At 40.2% G+C, this 15,328-nt stretch overlaps 1 protein-coding gene and 1 pseudogene across 1 annotated transcript; both read right to left on the bottom strand.

Annotated features, from left to right (window-relative positions):
- Positions 1 to 6,208: 6,208 nt before the first annotated feature.
- On the bottom strand, positions 6,209 to 6,414 carry LOC113257372 (NADH dehydrogenase [ubiquinone] 1 alpha subcomplex subunit 1-like; annotated as a pseudogene).
- Positions 6,415 to 9,222: 2,808 nt separating this feature from the next.
- LOC113257473 (olfactory receptor 8S1-like) lies at positions 9,223 to 10,187 on the bottom strand. Its single transcript, XM_026501623.1, is given in 2 exon segments — positions 9,223 to 9,722; positions 9,725 to 10,187. Coding segments are annotated over 2 exon segments (963 nt in total).
- Between the last annotated feature and the right edge of the window lie 5,141 nt (positions 10,188 to 15,328).

Below are 15,328 nucleotides of genomic sequence, written 5' to 3' on the forward strand. Positions count from 1 at the left end.
AGAGATGAGGGTCCATTTTGGGGTTCTCTATGTCTCCGTTTTTGTGCCAGTACCATACTGTCTTAATGACTACAGCTTTGTAATAGAGCTCGAAGTCCAAAATTTGATGCCTCCAGCTTTAGTTTTCTTTCTCACATTCCTTTGGCTATTTGGGGTCTTTTCTGGTTCCATACAAATTTTAAGATTATTTGTTCCAGCTCTGTGAAAAATGTTGATGGTATTTTGGTAGGGATTACATTGAATGTGTAGATTGTTCCGGGTAGCATAGACATTTTAACAGTATTTGTTCTTCTAATCCATGCACATGGAAGGTTTTTTCATTTCTTTGTATCTTCCTCAATTTCTTTCATAGGTGTTCTATAGTTTTCAGAGTACAGATCGCTTACCTCTCTGGTTAGGTTTTTTCCTAGGTATCTTATGGTTTTTGGTGCAATTGTAAATGGGCTTGATTCCTTGATTTCTCTTTCTTCTATCTCATTATTAATGTATAGAAATGCAATTGATTTCTATCCATTTATTTTATTGATTTACATGAATTTCATCTGATACTCCCAATCAAGATTGTGTAAGTATCCATCCTCTTAGCTCTAGAAGTGCCCTGTAGTCAGTCTGAAAACACAAATACATTATTGCAATATAGTTACCTGTTTATATATCTGTTGTTCTGTCTTTATTCATCCTTGTACCTTAACAGTCTTAGTTGGTGAACAATATTTTATAAATTGGTGCACAGTAGTTTAAAGATAGGAGAGATATAAGGCTGAGGGCCACAGTGGTGAGGAAGAATAACTATGTTATTTTTTAAGTTGGGATGAAATAGCATATTTAAATGTTTATACCTATGGGAAAATGTTTTTACCTGTAGGTACACGTTATGCCTATAGAGCAGAAAAAGTTAAGAATGTAGAGTGAAATGGTAAACAATGATGAATCAAGGTCCAGGGAAAGGTGGTAAAAGATTTACACAGTCCAAACACACACACACACACACACACACACACACACACATTTCAGGTATAGAAGTTATCCATATAAAATATTTCACTGGCACTGAAAGAAAGCATTAAAGTCATGTGATATATAGAGATAGAATTTTGGGCATGGAAGAAAGGATTAAGTGAGACTCTGTCAAGTGTAAATGAAGTTCATCTACTACAAGCTACTTGTTAGCTTTAAGGAGAAAGAAGACTATTACTTCTGAGTGATTAAGCTATGTTTGAAGCATAAACAAAATTCCATGGAGGGTAACGTCCTGGATATAGAAATGGAGAGAGTAGGGCTTGTGAATGCAATAAAAGAACAAGTAGGCAAGATATTGAAGGTGCAGACTTGCAAGCTGCTAAATCAATGCACAGAAATAAATCAGATGAAGCTCTCTGGGTGGGGGGGAGGTTGATGGTGAGGGGTAGAATGAAGGGACAGGCTGAAGAACCAGAGTTTTTATTTTTATTTTTTTAAAAGATTTTATTTATTTATGTGACAGAGAGACAGCCAGTGAGAGAGGGAATACAGCAGGGGGAGTGGGAGAGGAAGAAGCAGGCTCCCAGCAGAGGAGCCCGATGTGGGACTCAATCCCAGAATGCCGGGATCACGCCCTGAGCCAAAGGCAGATGCTTAACGACTGCGCTACCCAGGCGCCCCAGAAGAACTAGAGTTTTTAGAAAGCCATAGTGCAGGTGGAAAAGTGAGGAGCTGGCAGGGAGTAAGATTCCATCAGAGATTAAAGACAACAGTGGTGGAACCATCCAAATAAGATGAATGATTGTTGTCTCAAGGGTCAAGGCTGAAATCAAGTTGAGCAACCATGGCTTAAGTTAGATGCTATAGGAATTTGAGATCAGGTTATTGGATGACTTACCAAAATTAGTGCTACAGTTGGCTGTTACAACATTGGGAGTGAGATTTACAGGCACTCTGTGAACCCAAAGTGCAGTATCAGTGGGAGGAGGAAGAGGACAGTGGGCAGATCTAAACAGTGGAGGCAAACAAAGGGTGTGTTTTAGGGGTGACCTCCCAACCTCTGGGCTTTGCTGTATCTGAAGTGTAGTAGCCCAACCTCTGCTCTCTGACAGGCCCATTACCTGGGTGTAGACCATTATTATACCCAAGTTCCTTGGTTCTAGTGATTAGTCTAGAAGGAGGGATTAGACTTAACCAGCCTAATATAAAGTGCTTTTTAGCAGTTTTTCTATTTGAACCTCTCAATTCTCTACATTCAGTTTCTCCTTCTCTCACTGCGTGTCAGTACAGTCAGGTCTTTTTCTCATTGTTAAAAATGTCTTCAACCTCAGGGCGCCTGGGTGGCTCAGTCGTTGGGCGTCTGCCTTCGGCTCAGGGCGTGATCCTGGAGTTCTGGGATCAAGCCCCACGTCTGGCTCCTCTGCTGGGAGCCTGCTTCTTCCTCTCCCACTCCCCCTGCTTGTGTTCCCTCTCTCGCTGGCTGTTTCTCTCTCTGTTAAATAAATAAATAAAATCTTTAAAAAAAAAATGTCTTCAACCTCGACACCCCTTCTTTTACTTACCTCTTTCATTCTTTAAATCCAAACACCTTGAGAGTGTGGTGTGAATCACTGCCCTCTTTTCTGTGTCCTATTTACTCAGTACACTGAAGTCTGGCTTCTACCTACCACCACTGTCACTGATACTGATTTTACATGTTTACGGAAGAGAGTATTTCAGAGCATGAGAAGCTAGTCAGTAGGTGTAGACTGCCCACGTTTAAATTGGTCCAAACCAGTTCTCCTCAAGTCTAATCACTGAAAACCCCATTTACATGAATGTGCATTTGCCTAAAATCTCTACTAGCAAATTAGATTTCACATACGAGGGATGGGTTCAGTTGATCTGGGGACTTGACCAATTCTTAATGCTGTTTTTCTATTTTTTTCTTTTGGCATTTTCAGGATTTAAAATTCAACACCTCTTAAAGCAATAGATCAGCAAATACTGTAGATTCTTTTAAGCAGCAAGTTCATACAAATAGACAATCGTCATGCAAAGAGACTCCTTAAGGACATGCAAATAGACAATTGGAATTAGCAAAGCTGAAGGTGAGTTCATCTAGAGAACATTCCCTTGTAAGTTCAGAGAAAAAAATTACAGCACTTCTTACTTGTTCTTTTGCCTGAGATAATGGGTGCAAAAAACAAAACACGAGGTAAAGGAAACTGAAGTTTATCACCTCCTCATCAAGACTTAAAGACTGGGTATTTTAAATTTTTAGCATTTTGAATGGTTTCATTTATGTAAAGTTCAAGAACAGGCTAAAGTAGCAGTTTTCCTTCTTCTAGCTTTGGTTTGTGTCTTGTAAGACCATGATCCCTAGAAGTGAAGCCACCTGGACAAGTGTTTTGTGCCAGTCTCAGCCTATGGATAGTTCAGCTGTTGTCTAGAAATGCCTTGGCCTCGTAAAATTCCCAGTCTTTCCTTTCCAAAACAATTTTTTGCCTGGGTGGACCCTTGTGGTCTTTTTTATGATTGGAGATGCCCTTTAGGAACAACAATCAGGAGACTTTGAAAAAAAAAAAGATTTATTACTTACAAGACCTGAAAAATACATAGACCCCTGGGCCCACAAAGGGTGGTCTTTGGGGGAGGGAGAGGGAGAAAGGGAGATAATTCCTGGGTTCTCCTTTTATTGGGGTTGAGGGTGAGAGGGCCTGGGGTTTCTTGTGCTCACTCTCTGTTGGTGAATTTTAATGCAAGAGTGGGAATTTAGAATGCAGGAAGAGAAAAAAACAAAAGAGAGGCTCAAATGGTCAGTTGTGGAAAAGAACCAAAATCTCTGTGTCTAGTGGTTGGCTGGCAGTGCGTTTATTCAGGATGTCTCAGCAACCAAAGCCTAAGTCGGGCCCTTGCATTACAGAAGAGAAAACTCTCAAGGCTACCCTATAACAAGGCTGAGGATGAAATCAATGCATGAAGATGGCATAGCACATGTATAGATGGGTAGAACCTGAGTCATAGATGATCTGATTGAGCTACTCCAGTAGCTGTGGAGCTATGTATCTCCAGAACTATTGCTAGTTCAATGGTAAATCTTTTTACAGTTTCTGTTCTTGTTAATCACACTTGAATACTTGAAGATGCCTAATGAATACATTCTCCACTGATTCAAGCACCTCTTGTGTCATTTAGTTCAGTTTTGTTGTTTTGTTCATATGGGCTCTGAGTGCTTATTAAGTTTAATCCTGAAGTTTTTATATTGATCTTGTCATAACAAATGGATATTTTTCTCTAAGATACATTTTTTTGTTTAACTATTGTTGATTAATAGAAAAACTACTGATCATAAGAATATTCAAAAATTTTTTGCCTTTCTAAACTCTTGAAATACTAATTTTTCATTTCTGATAGAGATTTCTTAGATTTCTGGGTAGATAATCATTATCAGCTCTGATATTTGTAGATCCCCCCTCCCCAATTTTAAATATCATCTTCTAATCTTGTTTCAGTGCATTGGAGGGAAATTGATAATGTTCTTAAGTAACATGAGTGGTAGTGTTGTTTGTTTTATTAAAGTGTAATTTCTTCAATCTGATATTATCTGTTATTATCATGAAGCATGTAGTTGAATATTGTTTAATGTTAAATATTTTATATTTAAAGAGAGAATCATTAGTTTTTATTATTAAATATTTGAGGTCTAAATGGTTATTGGATCTTATTTTTATGCCTATTAAGAATCTATTAGGGTGGACACATGATTATTCTCATGTAACCTATTCATCCTCTATTCATTAGAGGATGATAATTTTTCAGGTTCTGAATCAGAGTAACTAGAGCTCTGAAAGTGCATTGACTATATGCCATAGTATTCTGTAGTCTAAAAAACTGCATGTAACTGAAGTTTGCATGCATCTGAGAAACTATCTGTGCTTATTGCCCTTTTGAGCTAATTCTCTGGGTTTTTTTTGTTGTTGTTGTTGTTTTTACACAGCTAATGGCTCAGTTTTCTTTTATGAATCACATATTCCTTAAAATTAAATAAAAGCTTGCTTTTCAAATTTATTGAGATTAATCTTAGTATTTCCTTAAAATTTTTATTCTTTTTATCACTGTTGTATTATTGGTTTCTTTTTTCCTTGTTTGTTGACCATATTCTATAGATCTATGTCAAATTTTATAGATCTTTTTGAATGATTAGAGCCTGGATTTATTTCTCAGTTCTGTTTTCTGAGTTGTTAAATTTGTGCTTTTAGTTCCTTTATCCTCCCTTTCTTATGTTAGGTTTGTTATCTTTCTAATGCTGGGATCTGAGCTTTCAGAAACTTAAATTTTTGGTTTATTAGTGAATGCATATAAGATAGATAAAGATGATGGTTGCACCAGCAATGTTTTGTAACTGCAGTATATAATATTCTCATGTTCATAATATTCTACTTAGAGGTTTTTTTTTTAGTTTCAACAGTATTTAATATACTTACATATCACATTGTCATTAGCCGTCAATTGGAGGCATATATAATTTGATATAAAATATTATTACATTAAATATCAAGTAACAAATGATTAAAAATAGGTCTTTGATAATCATTGCTTATAATCTACCTTTCTTAAAATAATTCATACTCCCCCAAAATTTGTTGAAATCAAAAGTATGTGCTAACCCTAATACATTGCATGATTAATTCTTTACATTTATCTATATCTGAAAGTTAATAAAATGAAACTCTAGAGAAATAATAAGATTACTTTAATTAAAATTAGAGAATTCCAGCCATTTCCACTAAAGACAATAATTTGTCAAACTGCAAATAAGAGCAGCACAATTAGCAGCAGAGGAATTCTACAGTCATTATGCAGAATGTGCTCTATTCAATGACAAAAAGGAAAAATACAGTTTCTCCTAGACAGACACTCCATATTCATTCCTTAAGGCCATGTCACTTGAGAAAAACATTTCTGAACTTTTCCACTCTTAATTCCGCCTTTCCATTCCTGGAAGCTAGTTTAACCAGGGTATGTATCACATAAATTATAAGTACACTAGGCACATAGCCATTCACTAGTGCCTTTTTTCCCTTACCGTTTTTGCCAGGGCCTGTGTCTATGAGAAAATTTAATTGTTTGACAACTAAGGTTTAACAATTTAATTTTGTTTTTTTGTTGTTTTTAATTATGTTCTACATTAATACACTACATAACCTTCTAGAAAGTGTAGATGAGCATAACCGAGTTATTTTTCATTACTCAGGGAAATGCTTCCTTAGTCGATATTCTCCAAACCCTTTCACACATAGTAACTCCAGAGATGCGCCTATCTCTTTGTATCAGATTCCACTGATATGGATAATAGGCAACCCTGTTTTCCTTGCCCGCATTACTGAAGCTGTGGATATGCCCAGTGGTTAGGCTGGGGATGATCAAGCACAGAGCCATGATTCCAATCCTAGGGAGAATCTTGAACCACATCCCACCACAGTTGCCAGGGCCTAACTCTTCCTTCCTGACCCCATTAAGATGACTAAACGTCAAGGTTTAGAGTAGCACTTCTTAACTTTAAACTTCTGAGGGAAATATTTTAAATTATTAACCTTCCCTAGTTTCTTTTTTTTAATGTTTCAAGTTTTTATTTAAATTCTAGTTAGTTGACATTCAGTGTAATATTAGTTCCAGCAGTAGAATTTAGTGATTCATCACTTATGTACAGCACCCAGTGCTCAACACAACAAGTGCCCTCCTAATACCCATCACCCATTTGGCCCACCCCCAAACCACCTGCCTCCAGCAACTCTCAGTTTGTTCTCTATAGTTAAGAGAACTATATGTTATATGGTTTGCCTTTCTCTCTCTCTCTTTTTTCTTTCCCTTATGTTCATCTATTTTGTTTCCTAAATTCCAGATATGACTGAAATCATATGGTATTTATCTTCTCTGTCTGACTTATTTTGCTTAGCATAATACACTCTAGCTCTAGCTCCATCCACATTGTTGCAAATGGCCAGATTTCATTCTTTTTGATGGCTGAGTAATACTCCATTGTATATATAGACCACATCTTCCTTTTCCATTCATCAGTCAATGAACATTTGGGCTCTTTCCATAATTTCACTATCGTTGATGATGATGCTATAAACATCAGGGTGCATGTGTCCCTTCAAATCAGTATTTTTGTATCCTTTGGGTAAATACCTAGTAGTGTAATTGCAGGAATGTAGGGTAGTTTTATTCTTAACTTTAAAATTAATTAATTAATTAATTAATTAATTATTTTTGAAAGAAGGAAAGAAACCATGAGCACAAGTGAGGGAAGGGGCAGAGAGAGAGAATACCAAGCAGACTCCTCCCTGAGCCCCATATGGGGCTCAATCTCAGGACCCAAGATCACTACCTGAGCAGAAACCAAGAGTCAGATGCACAACTGACTGCTCCATTTAGGAGTCCCTGTTCCTAACTTTTTGAGAAACCTCTATACTGTTTTCCAAAGTGGCTACACCAGTTTATATTCCCACCAGCCGTGTAAGAGGCTTCCCCTTTCTCCATATCCTCGCCAATACCTGTTGTTTCCTGTGTTAATTTTAGCCATTCTGACAGGTGTGAGGTGGTATCTCATTGTGGTTTTGATTTGCATTTCCCTGATGATGAGTGATCTTGAGCAACTTTTCATGTGTCTGTTAGCCATCTGGATACCTTCTTTGGAAAAATGCCTATTCATGTCTTCTGCCTATTTCTTAACTGGATTATTTGGTTTTTTTGGTGTTGAGCTTGTTAAGTTCTTTATAGATTTTGAATACTAATTCTTTATCAGATATTTGTCATTTGCAAATATCTTCTCCCATTCTGAAAGTTGTCTCTTAGTTTTGTTACCTGTTTCCTTTGCTGTGCAGAAGGTTTTTATCTTGAAGAAGTCCCAATAGTTCATTTTTGCTTTCATTTCCCTTGCCTTTGGAGACTTGTCTTGGAAGGAGTTGCAACAGCCAATATCAAAGAGGTTACTGCCTGTGTTCTCTTCTAGGATCTTGATGGTTTCCTGTCTCACACTTAGGTCTTTCATCCATTTTGAATCTATTTTTGTGTATGGTGTAAGAAAGTGGTACAGTTAAATTTTTCTGCATCTTGCTGTCCAGTTTTCCCAACACCATTTGTTGAAGAAACTATCTTTTCTCCATTGGATATTCTTTCCGGCTTTGTTGAAGATTGGTTCACCATATAGTTGTGGGTCCATTTCTGGGTTTTCTATTCAGTTCCATTGATTTATAGGTCTATTTTTGTGCCAGTACCATACTGTTTTGATCACTAAAGCTTGGTAATATAACATGATGTCTGGAATTCTGATGCCTCCAGCTTTGCTTTACTTTTTCAGGATTACTTTGGTTATTTGGGGTCTTTTGTGGTTCCATACAAATTTTAGGATTGTTTGTTCCAGCTCTGTGAAAAATGCTAGTGGTGTTTTGATAGGGATCACATTAAATGTGTAGGTTGCTTTGGGAGGTACAGACATTTTTTCTTTAAGATTTTATTTATTTATGTGACAGAGAGACAGCCAGCGAGAGAGGGAACACAGCAGGGGAGTGGGAGAGGAAGAAGCAGGCTCCCAGCAGAGGAGCCCGATATGGGACTCGATCCCGGAACGCCGGGATCACGCCCTGAGCCGAAGGCAGACACCCAACAACTGTGCCACCCAGGCGCCCTGGGAGGTACAGACATTTTAACAGTATTTGTACTTCCAATCCATGAGCATGGAATATTTTTCCATTTCTTTGTCTCCTCTTCAATTTCTTTCATAAGTTTTCCATAGTTTTCTGAGTACAGAGCCTTTACCTCTCCAGTTAGGTTTATTACTAGGTATCTTGTGGGTTTTGGTGCATCTACATGGAGTTTTATTGTTTTGTTGACATAGGATTTTTTTCTATTTATCAAGGTTTTATTTAGAAAACTTTTAAGTAGCTGGGATTTTCAAAAGTTAAAACTTCTGTGTAATAAATGCCTCTCTTGTTTTTGGTTCTTCCTGCAACTCCTCGTAGTCAGATGCTGAATCTCCTGAAATGATCATCATATCCTTTCAACCTAATTATTTTGTTGTCTTACCAATATGTTTTGTGGAAAATTGTTTTCACATTCTCTTCCAACAAATAGAGCACAAACATTCCAAATAAAGAGCCCAAATCAAGAACTACTGCCTTAAAATAGTAGGCAGACTCTGTTCAGACAAGCTCTGGAATCTTTCTTCCAAGTTACGTGACACTATGTGTGGGAGAAAGTAGGAACTAAAGAAGAAATTCAAAGGAATACAGTCTTTGTAACCATATCTTTGTCACGACTTAGAGATATTTCCCCCGAAGTCCTTCTGAAAGCTGCCTTCTCCTCTTTGTTCTTTAGGCTGTAGATGAGGGGATTCAGCAAGGGCGTGACTGCACTGTACTGCAAGAAGAGGAGCAAATCCAAGGAGGAGCCAGACATGGGCATAAGGTAGCGAATCACCCCTGAGCCAAAGAACAGGGTCACAGCAATGAGGTGGGAGGAACAGGTGGAGAAGGCCTTGCTTCTGCCTGAGGTGGAGCTGATGCTCAGGATGGTGGACACAATACGGTTATAGGAGAAGAAGATTGGGAGGAAGGTTCCAAGCCCATGCAATAAGATGGAGCAGATCAAGATGTCAACACTGATGGAAATATCAGAGCAGGATAGAGGGAAGAGGGAGGGCAGCTCACAAGTGTAGTGCTGTATGGTTTGGGCCTCACAGAAGTCCAGGGTAAGAGCCAAGAGCACAATCACACTGAATTGAGACATGCCAGGCCCCATGAAGCCAGCACCAGCCTCACACAGAGCTGGCTGCTCATCACCTGGCCATAGAGCAGTGGGTGGCAGATGGCAGCATAGCAGTCATAGGCCATCACTGAGAGCAGACAGGCTTCAGTCCCTGGAGTGATAAACACAAAGAACACCTGGGTTAGGCAGCCCTCTACTGAGATGGTTTTCTTCTCAGACAGAAGGTCCTTCAGGAGCTTGGGCACAGTGACAGAAGAGAAGCAGAGGTCTAGGAAGGACAGGTTACTCAGGAAGAAGTACATGGGAGTGTGAAGGTGGGAATCAGCCCTGATCACCAACATCATCATCAGATTCCCCCTGATGGTCAGAAAGTAAATCCCCTGACCTAACACAAAGAGCAGAGTCTCGATGTGGGGGTCGTTGGACAGCCCACTGAGAACAAACTCAGTGATGGTGCTGTGGTTCCTGCAGGCCATTAGTGGAGGGGATTTCCCTGAATAAAATAGAAATAGGATGAGATCTGTCTGCTTCGGGTCATCACCCCTCTTACCATACTTCCCTCCCTGTTCTGCCTACACTCTGCTCAGATCTCAAACCTGCCCTCACTGTATGTAGGGAAGAGTTTTTATCCTGTTTGGTTATTGTTGATCCTGCGTCACAGTATTTGCATACTTCAAAGAATCCTTTTCCTTTTCCATGGGGATTTAACTATAAAAATGAATCTCTCTTGTTCACCTACACAATCATAGTATTCAGATTCTACTGCATTCTGCTTGAGCTTATGAATCCAAAACATTCCAGCACATATCTGCAGGGTCTTCTAAACCTTCTCTCTTCAATTTCTCAATCATAATTTTTTGTTCAAAATCATCCAATGGATCCTACTAGAGTTGATATGCATTAGGCGTAGTAGGTACCGTTCTTATGTGGCTCATGAAAAAAATTAAATTTCTTTTAAGATTAGAAAAAAAATGAATATAATACAGAGTAGATTATAATCATCTTGTAAGTTGAAATCATAAAGTATAAATTTTAATATAGTTTTATGGAAAAGGGGCCTAGGAAGGCAAAATTGCCTGGGGCCCATGAAAGTCATCATGTCTCCCTGCTATTTACTTCATACAGAGCATTTAATTTTAATAAGTGTTTATTAAAAACAGAGTGAGTTCTTAAACATTAATCTAAATTGTTTCAAGGCTGTTCTGTAAGATTGGATAAGAAATTATTAGCCCTGGGGTAAGGAATTTTATCCCCATTTTACCTGTAAGAAGTCTGATATTAAGAGATATTTTATAATGTCATATTGACAACAAGTAGAAAAAAACAGGAAATAAATTCTGTTATTTTTTCTAATTACAGCCCAATGTCTAGGCTTAGTCCACAGTGATGAGAAACACTTTTCTTACTGAACCTTTAAATTCTTCCTCACCTGCCCTTAAACTTTTGGCCATTTTGGCTGCTTTTGATACCAGAAAGGTCTGTTTGTTTCTCTGTCTCTGCTCATCTTCCTCTCTGTGTATTCTCCTCTTAATTCCACTGATCCAGACTCTCAGGGACCTTCCAATGTCACCTATAACCCTGCCTTTTTCCTTATAGCCCATCCCAACTGCTCCCTCCTTGAACTCATAGTTCTCTGTTCAAACCACTGGGCCACTTGCTCTCAGGTACCTTATGTCATAGTCTGAATTATGTGTCTGTCTCTTGTGAGAGATCTATCTCAGTTTTCCCCTCCCTATTGTGAGCTCATGAGAATATGGGCCACAACTTGACAATGACAATCACAAATCAGCATTTCTCTGGCTCTGTCTCGCCATTAGCTTCTGATTACCTCTCAAACTTCTGTCTGATTATTTTGGGAGACTCTCTGGGGCATCTCTTGTGTACCTCAGACAAGACCTCTTGACTACCCTCAGCACAGTCTCATCCCTTACTCCATGGGCCCCCACAGCACTGGCACCTGTGGGGAGCACTGCTGACGTTGCTGTCCACCGCTGCTCCCGGCCTGCACACTCACAGCACTGAGACCTGCTGCTGAATTTCAAGGATGTTATGGTCTACACAGAGCACACCGTCTCATGAGGCTGCTCATCCTCTCTCCCATGCTCTCATACTGGTAGAATCACCAAGCACTGTGGCCACCATTGCAAGAAGTAGCTTGTGTTCTTTTTGTGGACATGTTATTCCTTTACTGCCCAGTGAGGGTCAAAAGGAAGAGTCTTATAATTTTCTTTTAAACAACTATTCTCATCTTCTTGCTCTAGGTGTTGGCTGTGTAATCAGGAGGACCAGATAATAGCCATTTAGATTAATGATGATACTAAGAATCATTTTGACCCCTAACTTCTCAGACTATGTAGTGAGTCACTGCCCTGTGTGAAGATTCCTTCCTCAGTTGGATGTTTGAGGCTAATTTACCAGGATTTTGTTTTCGTCTGAGAATCCACAGTCTGATCCCATAATAGGCTTCTGTCTTCACAGAAATATTTAGTCTTACTGATCCAAAGAGCCCTGGCTCTGACCCATCAAGCTTTTCCAGCAATCTATGACCAGACACTAAATTACATCATGGAATGCCTAAATTCTGATTCCATCAACAAATCCATCAGCCCCACGTCAGTCCATCTCAGACCCAAGTCTGGGTTACCTCTGTGCCAGGACAGATAGGGCAATGTTCACCGTTACGTGTCTGCAGGACATTAGCTTCAATCCAGTGCTGGTGAAGCATCACTGGCTGGAGAAGTTACTTTTGATGATCCTGCGTGGTTAAATTGCAGATACTGTTGAAAGCAAACACTATGTCTGAATCTATACAAGCCAAGCAAAATGGTAAATGGAAGCCATTCTTCCAAAGATCTATGTATTTCAAAATATGTATGGATGTGGCTATCCTGAAAATCACCTCCACTCTTCCATTAGCACTCACAAAACGCACCTGTCTACAGTGTCCACAGGGGCTTCAAGCTCTCATCTGAAGAACGCTGTAACATCTGCGGAGAATCCTGTTCTATCCTGCCCTACACCCACATTTTCCCTAAATGAAGGCAAGAGAGCTACTTCCCTCATTTGATTTTCAAGTTGTCACAAAGAAAGGAGTCTCCCTCCCCCCCACCACTCACCATTCTTAAACAATACATCAAATTGATGCCTGTGATTTCTTTCATAACCAGGAATAATTCTTTCCATTTAAATCCTAGATCAGGAGCGCCTGGGTGGCTCAGTCGTTAAGCATCTGCCTTCGGCTCAGGGAGTGATCCCAGCGTTCTGGGATCGAGCCCCACATCAGGCTCCTCTGCTGGGAGCCTGCTTCTTCCTCTCCCACTCCCCCTGCTTGTGTTCTGTCTCTCACTGGCTGTCTCTCTCTCTCTCTGTCAAATAAATAAATAAAATCTCTTAAAAAATAAAAATATAAAAAATAAATCCTCGATCCATTAACAAAAAAATAAAGCACACTTTTAGTCTCTCTTCTGAAGGGAATATATTGGCTTCATTTAATCCTGAGCTATAGCAGACCAACGCCAAATGTAGAACATGGATTGTGAGTAGGAGGACTAAAGGGAAAAATGGGGAAACTGGCCATGGAACAGTGGGAGCTGTCAAAGGAAAGGATTTCAGCAGTGTCTTAGATGCACGCCTGTGTCAACCTTTTGCCAACACAGACACTTCACACCATCAGACACCTGGTCCTGTGATTAATTTCTCTTACAAAGACATGCAGCAGGATATTGGGTATGTTTATGATTTTGTGCCTCTCAGGAGGTTAAGAAAAATCAGTATCTTCTCCAATTGAGCTGTTAATAGAGCCAATCACAGATTTACTTCATGGACTTAAGGATCAAGCCCAAAGTTGAGAAAAACTTTGCTAGGAGCTGTGATCTTAATTGCCCTGATCTTACCCAAAGAGGAAGCTACTTGACAGCATATTTCCATTAAATGAGAGAATCTTGGTCTCCTGGGTGGCTCAGTCATTAAGCGTCTGCCTTTGGCTCAGGTCATGATCCCAGGGTCCTGGAATCAACCCCCGCATCGGGCTCCCTACTTAGCGGGAAGTATGCTTCTGCCTCTCCCACAACCCCTCTGCTTATGTTCCCTCTCTCGCTGTCTCTCTCCCTCTGTCAAATAAATAAATAAAATCTTTATATAAAAAAATAATAAGTTAATGAGACAATCTTTAGTGTGTGGAGAAGTGCCTTGTACACTGGCTTCTTAAAGTTGTCTTTGGAATGAAGAAATGAGCAAAAGGTGTGTGAAGGTCAGACTAGGCAAGGAGGCTCCAGGGATCCTGTGAGCTGGGCTGTGGCATTCGGACCCTAGGTGCCTGGGAAGGAATCTGTGTGGGGGAGAAGGGTGTGAGCACTGGGAGCAGGAGGGACCTAAGACGATCTTCATTCACTTGAAGTGATTCTCAGAGCTGCCTCTCCTGCTCCTTCGCAGTATTCACGGTGTCTCAAGGTGACTAGTTCTCAGGTGACTTCAATAACAAGGCCAACAAGTCTACTGTGGTTCTAACTGTTGTACTGAGCAAGCAGGAAAATAAGTGGCTCCAGCAGTGTGGTCCCTATCTCTGATGTCCTCGTTTCATTGCAGGGGTCAGCTTTTTGCAATCCTTTGGGATCCAGAAGCATGAGAGGGTTGTTGCCTAGACTTTTAAATGTGACTGTCTTCAGTGTGAAGCGGGGAGGGAGAGAAAGTGTCCAAGGCAGTTGGAACAAATGCACCATTCAGACAAACAGAGATATAGAGTCCCATCCAGGGAGATGGTCTTTCAGGGAGGGGGATGTTCCCACCTCTGGCTTAGGGACAAGGAATGGGTGTAGCAGGAGCCTCAAGCTTTAGGACAAAGGGAAGGGATCATGAGGTGGAGATGGGGGAAAGGATAAACAGCAGAAGTGAAACAGACAGAGGACTTCACAGGCAGAAAACTAGGGGGGCCACCAGAAACCCGGCGAAGACATTACCATTCTCCTGGCTTTTCTTGGAGGAGGCAACTCCCTGTGTTCTGTGTTCCCCATCACAAGCAGACACTTAGTAGGTAAATTCCGGTAAGAGAACCCCTGTCAGAAGCATCTCTTTACAGAGTACCTAGCCTATTCTCCTTGCTGTCAGTGAGTGAAGAAAATTAGAATAGTCAAGCTCTGGAAGCACTGGATATATCATAGCATCAGGAATATTCTCCAGCCCACCTTGAAGGAAAGTAGTGACATTCTTCAATGGAGGCCACTATATGAAAAGACAAGGACAACTTGTCTAAAGAAGCTCCTAATCTGAACAACAGGTGCCCATTTTATGAATCCCGTCTCACATGCTCTCGGGTGCAGTAGTGAGCCTGTTCTTCCTTCATTCTGCCTGTGGTTCTGAACCCTCTTCTAAGAGCATCACTGAAAGAAAGAAGCATCTACCAGAACCAATCAAGGCCCTCTGGACTTAGGCAGCTGTGGGCTGGGTCAGAGCCCCCACGGGAAGCTGGGCTGCTGCCCTGTATTCCCTGAAGTCCCAGCCTGAAGCCGAGCTCTGGACTCACTAACCACAGTTTGCACTTAACTAGGAAGGTAAGTTTAGTTGGAGGCACAGGGGCTCTCTCCAGGGTGGTATTATAAGTTTCTGAATTAAGGCAATTATT

This window comes from Ursus arctos, unplaced genomic scaffold, assembly GCF_023065955.2.
Source record: "Ursus arctos isolate Adak ecotype North America unplaced genomic scaffold, UrsArc2.0 scaffold_26, whole genome shotgun sequence".
Lineage (NCBI taxonomy): Eukaryota > Metazoa > Chordata > Mammalia > Carnivora > Ursidae > Ursus > Ursus arctos.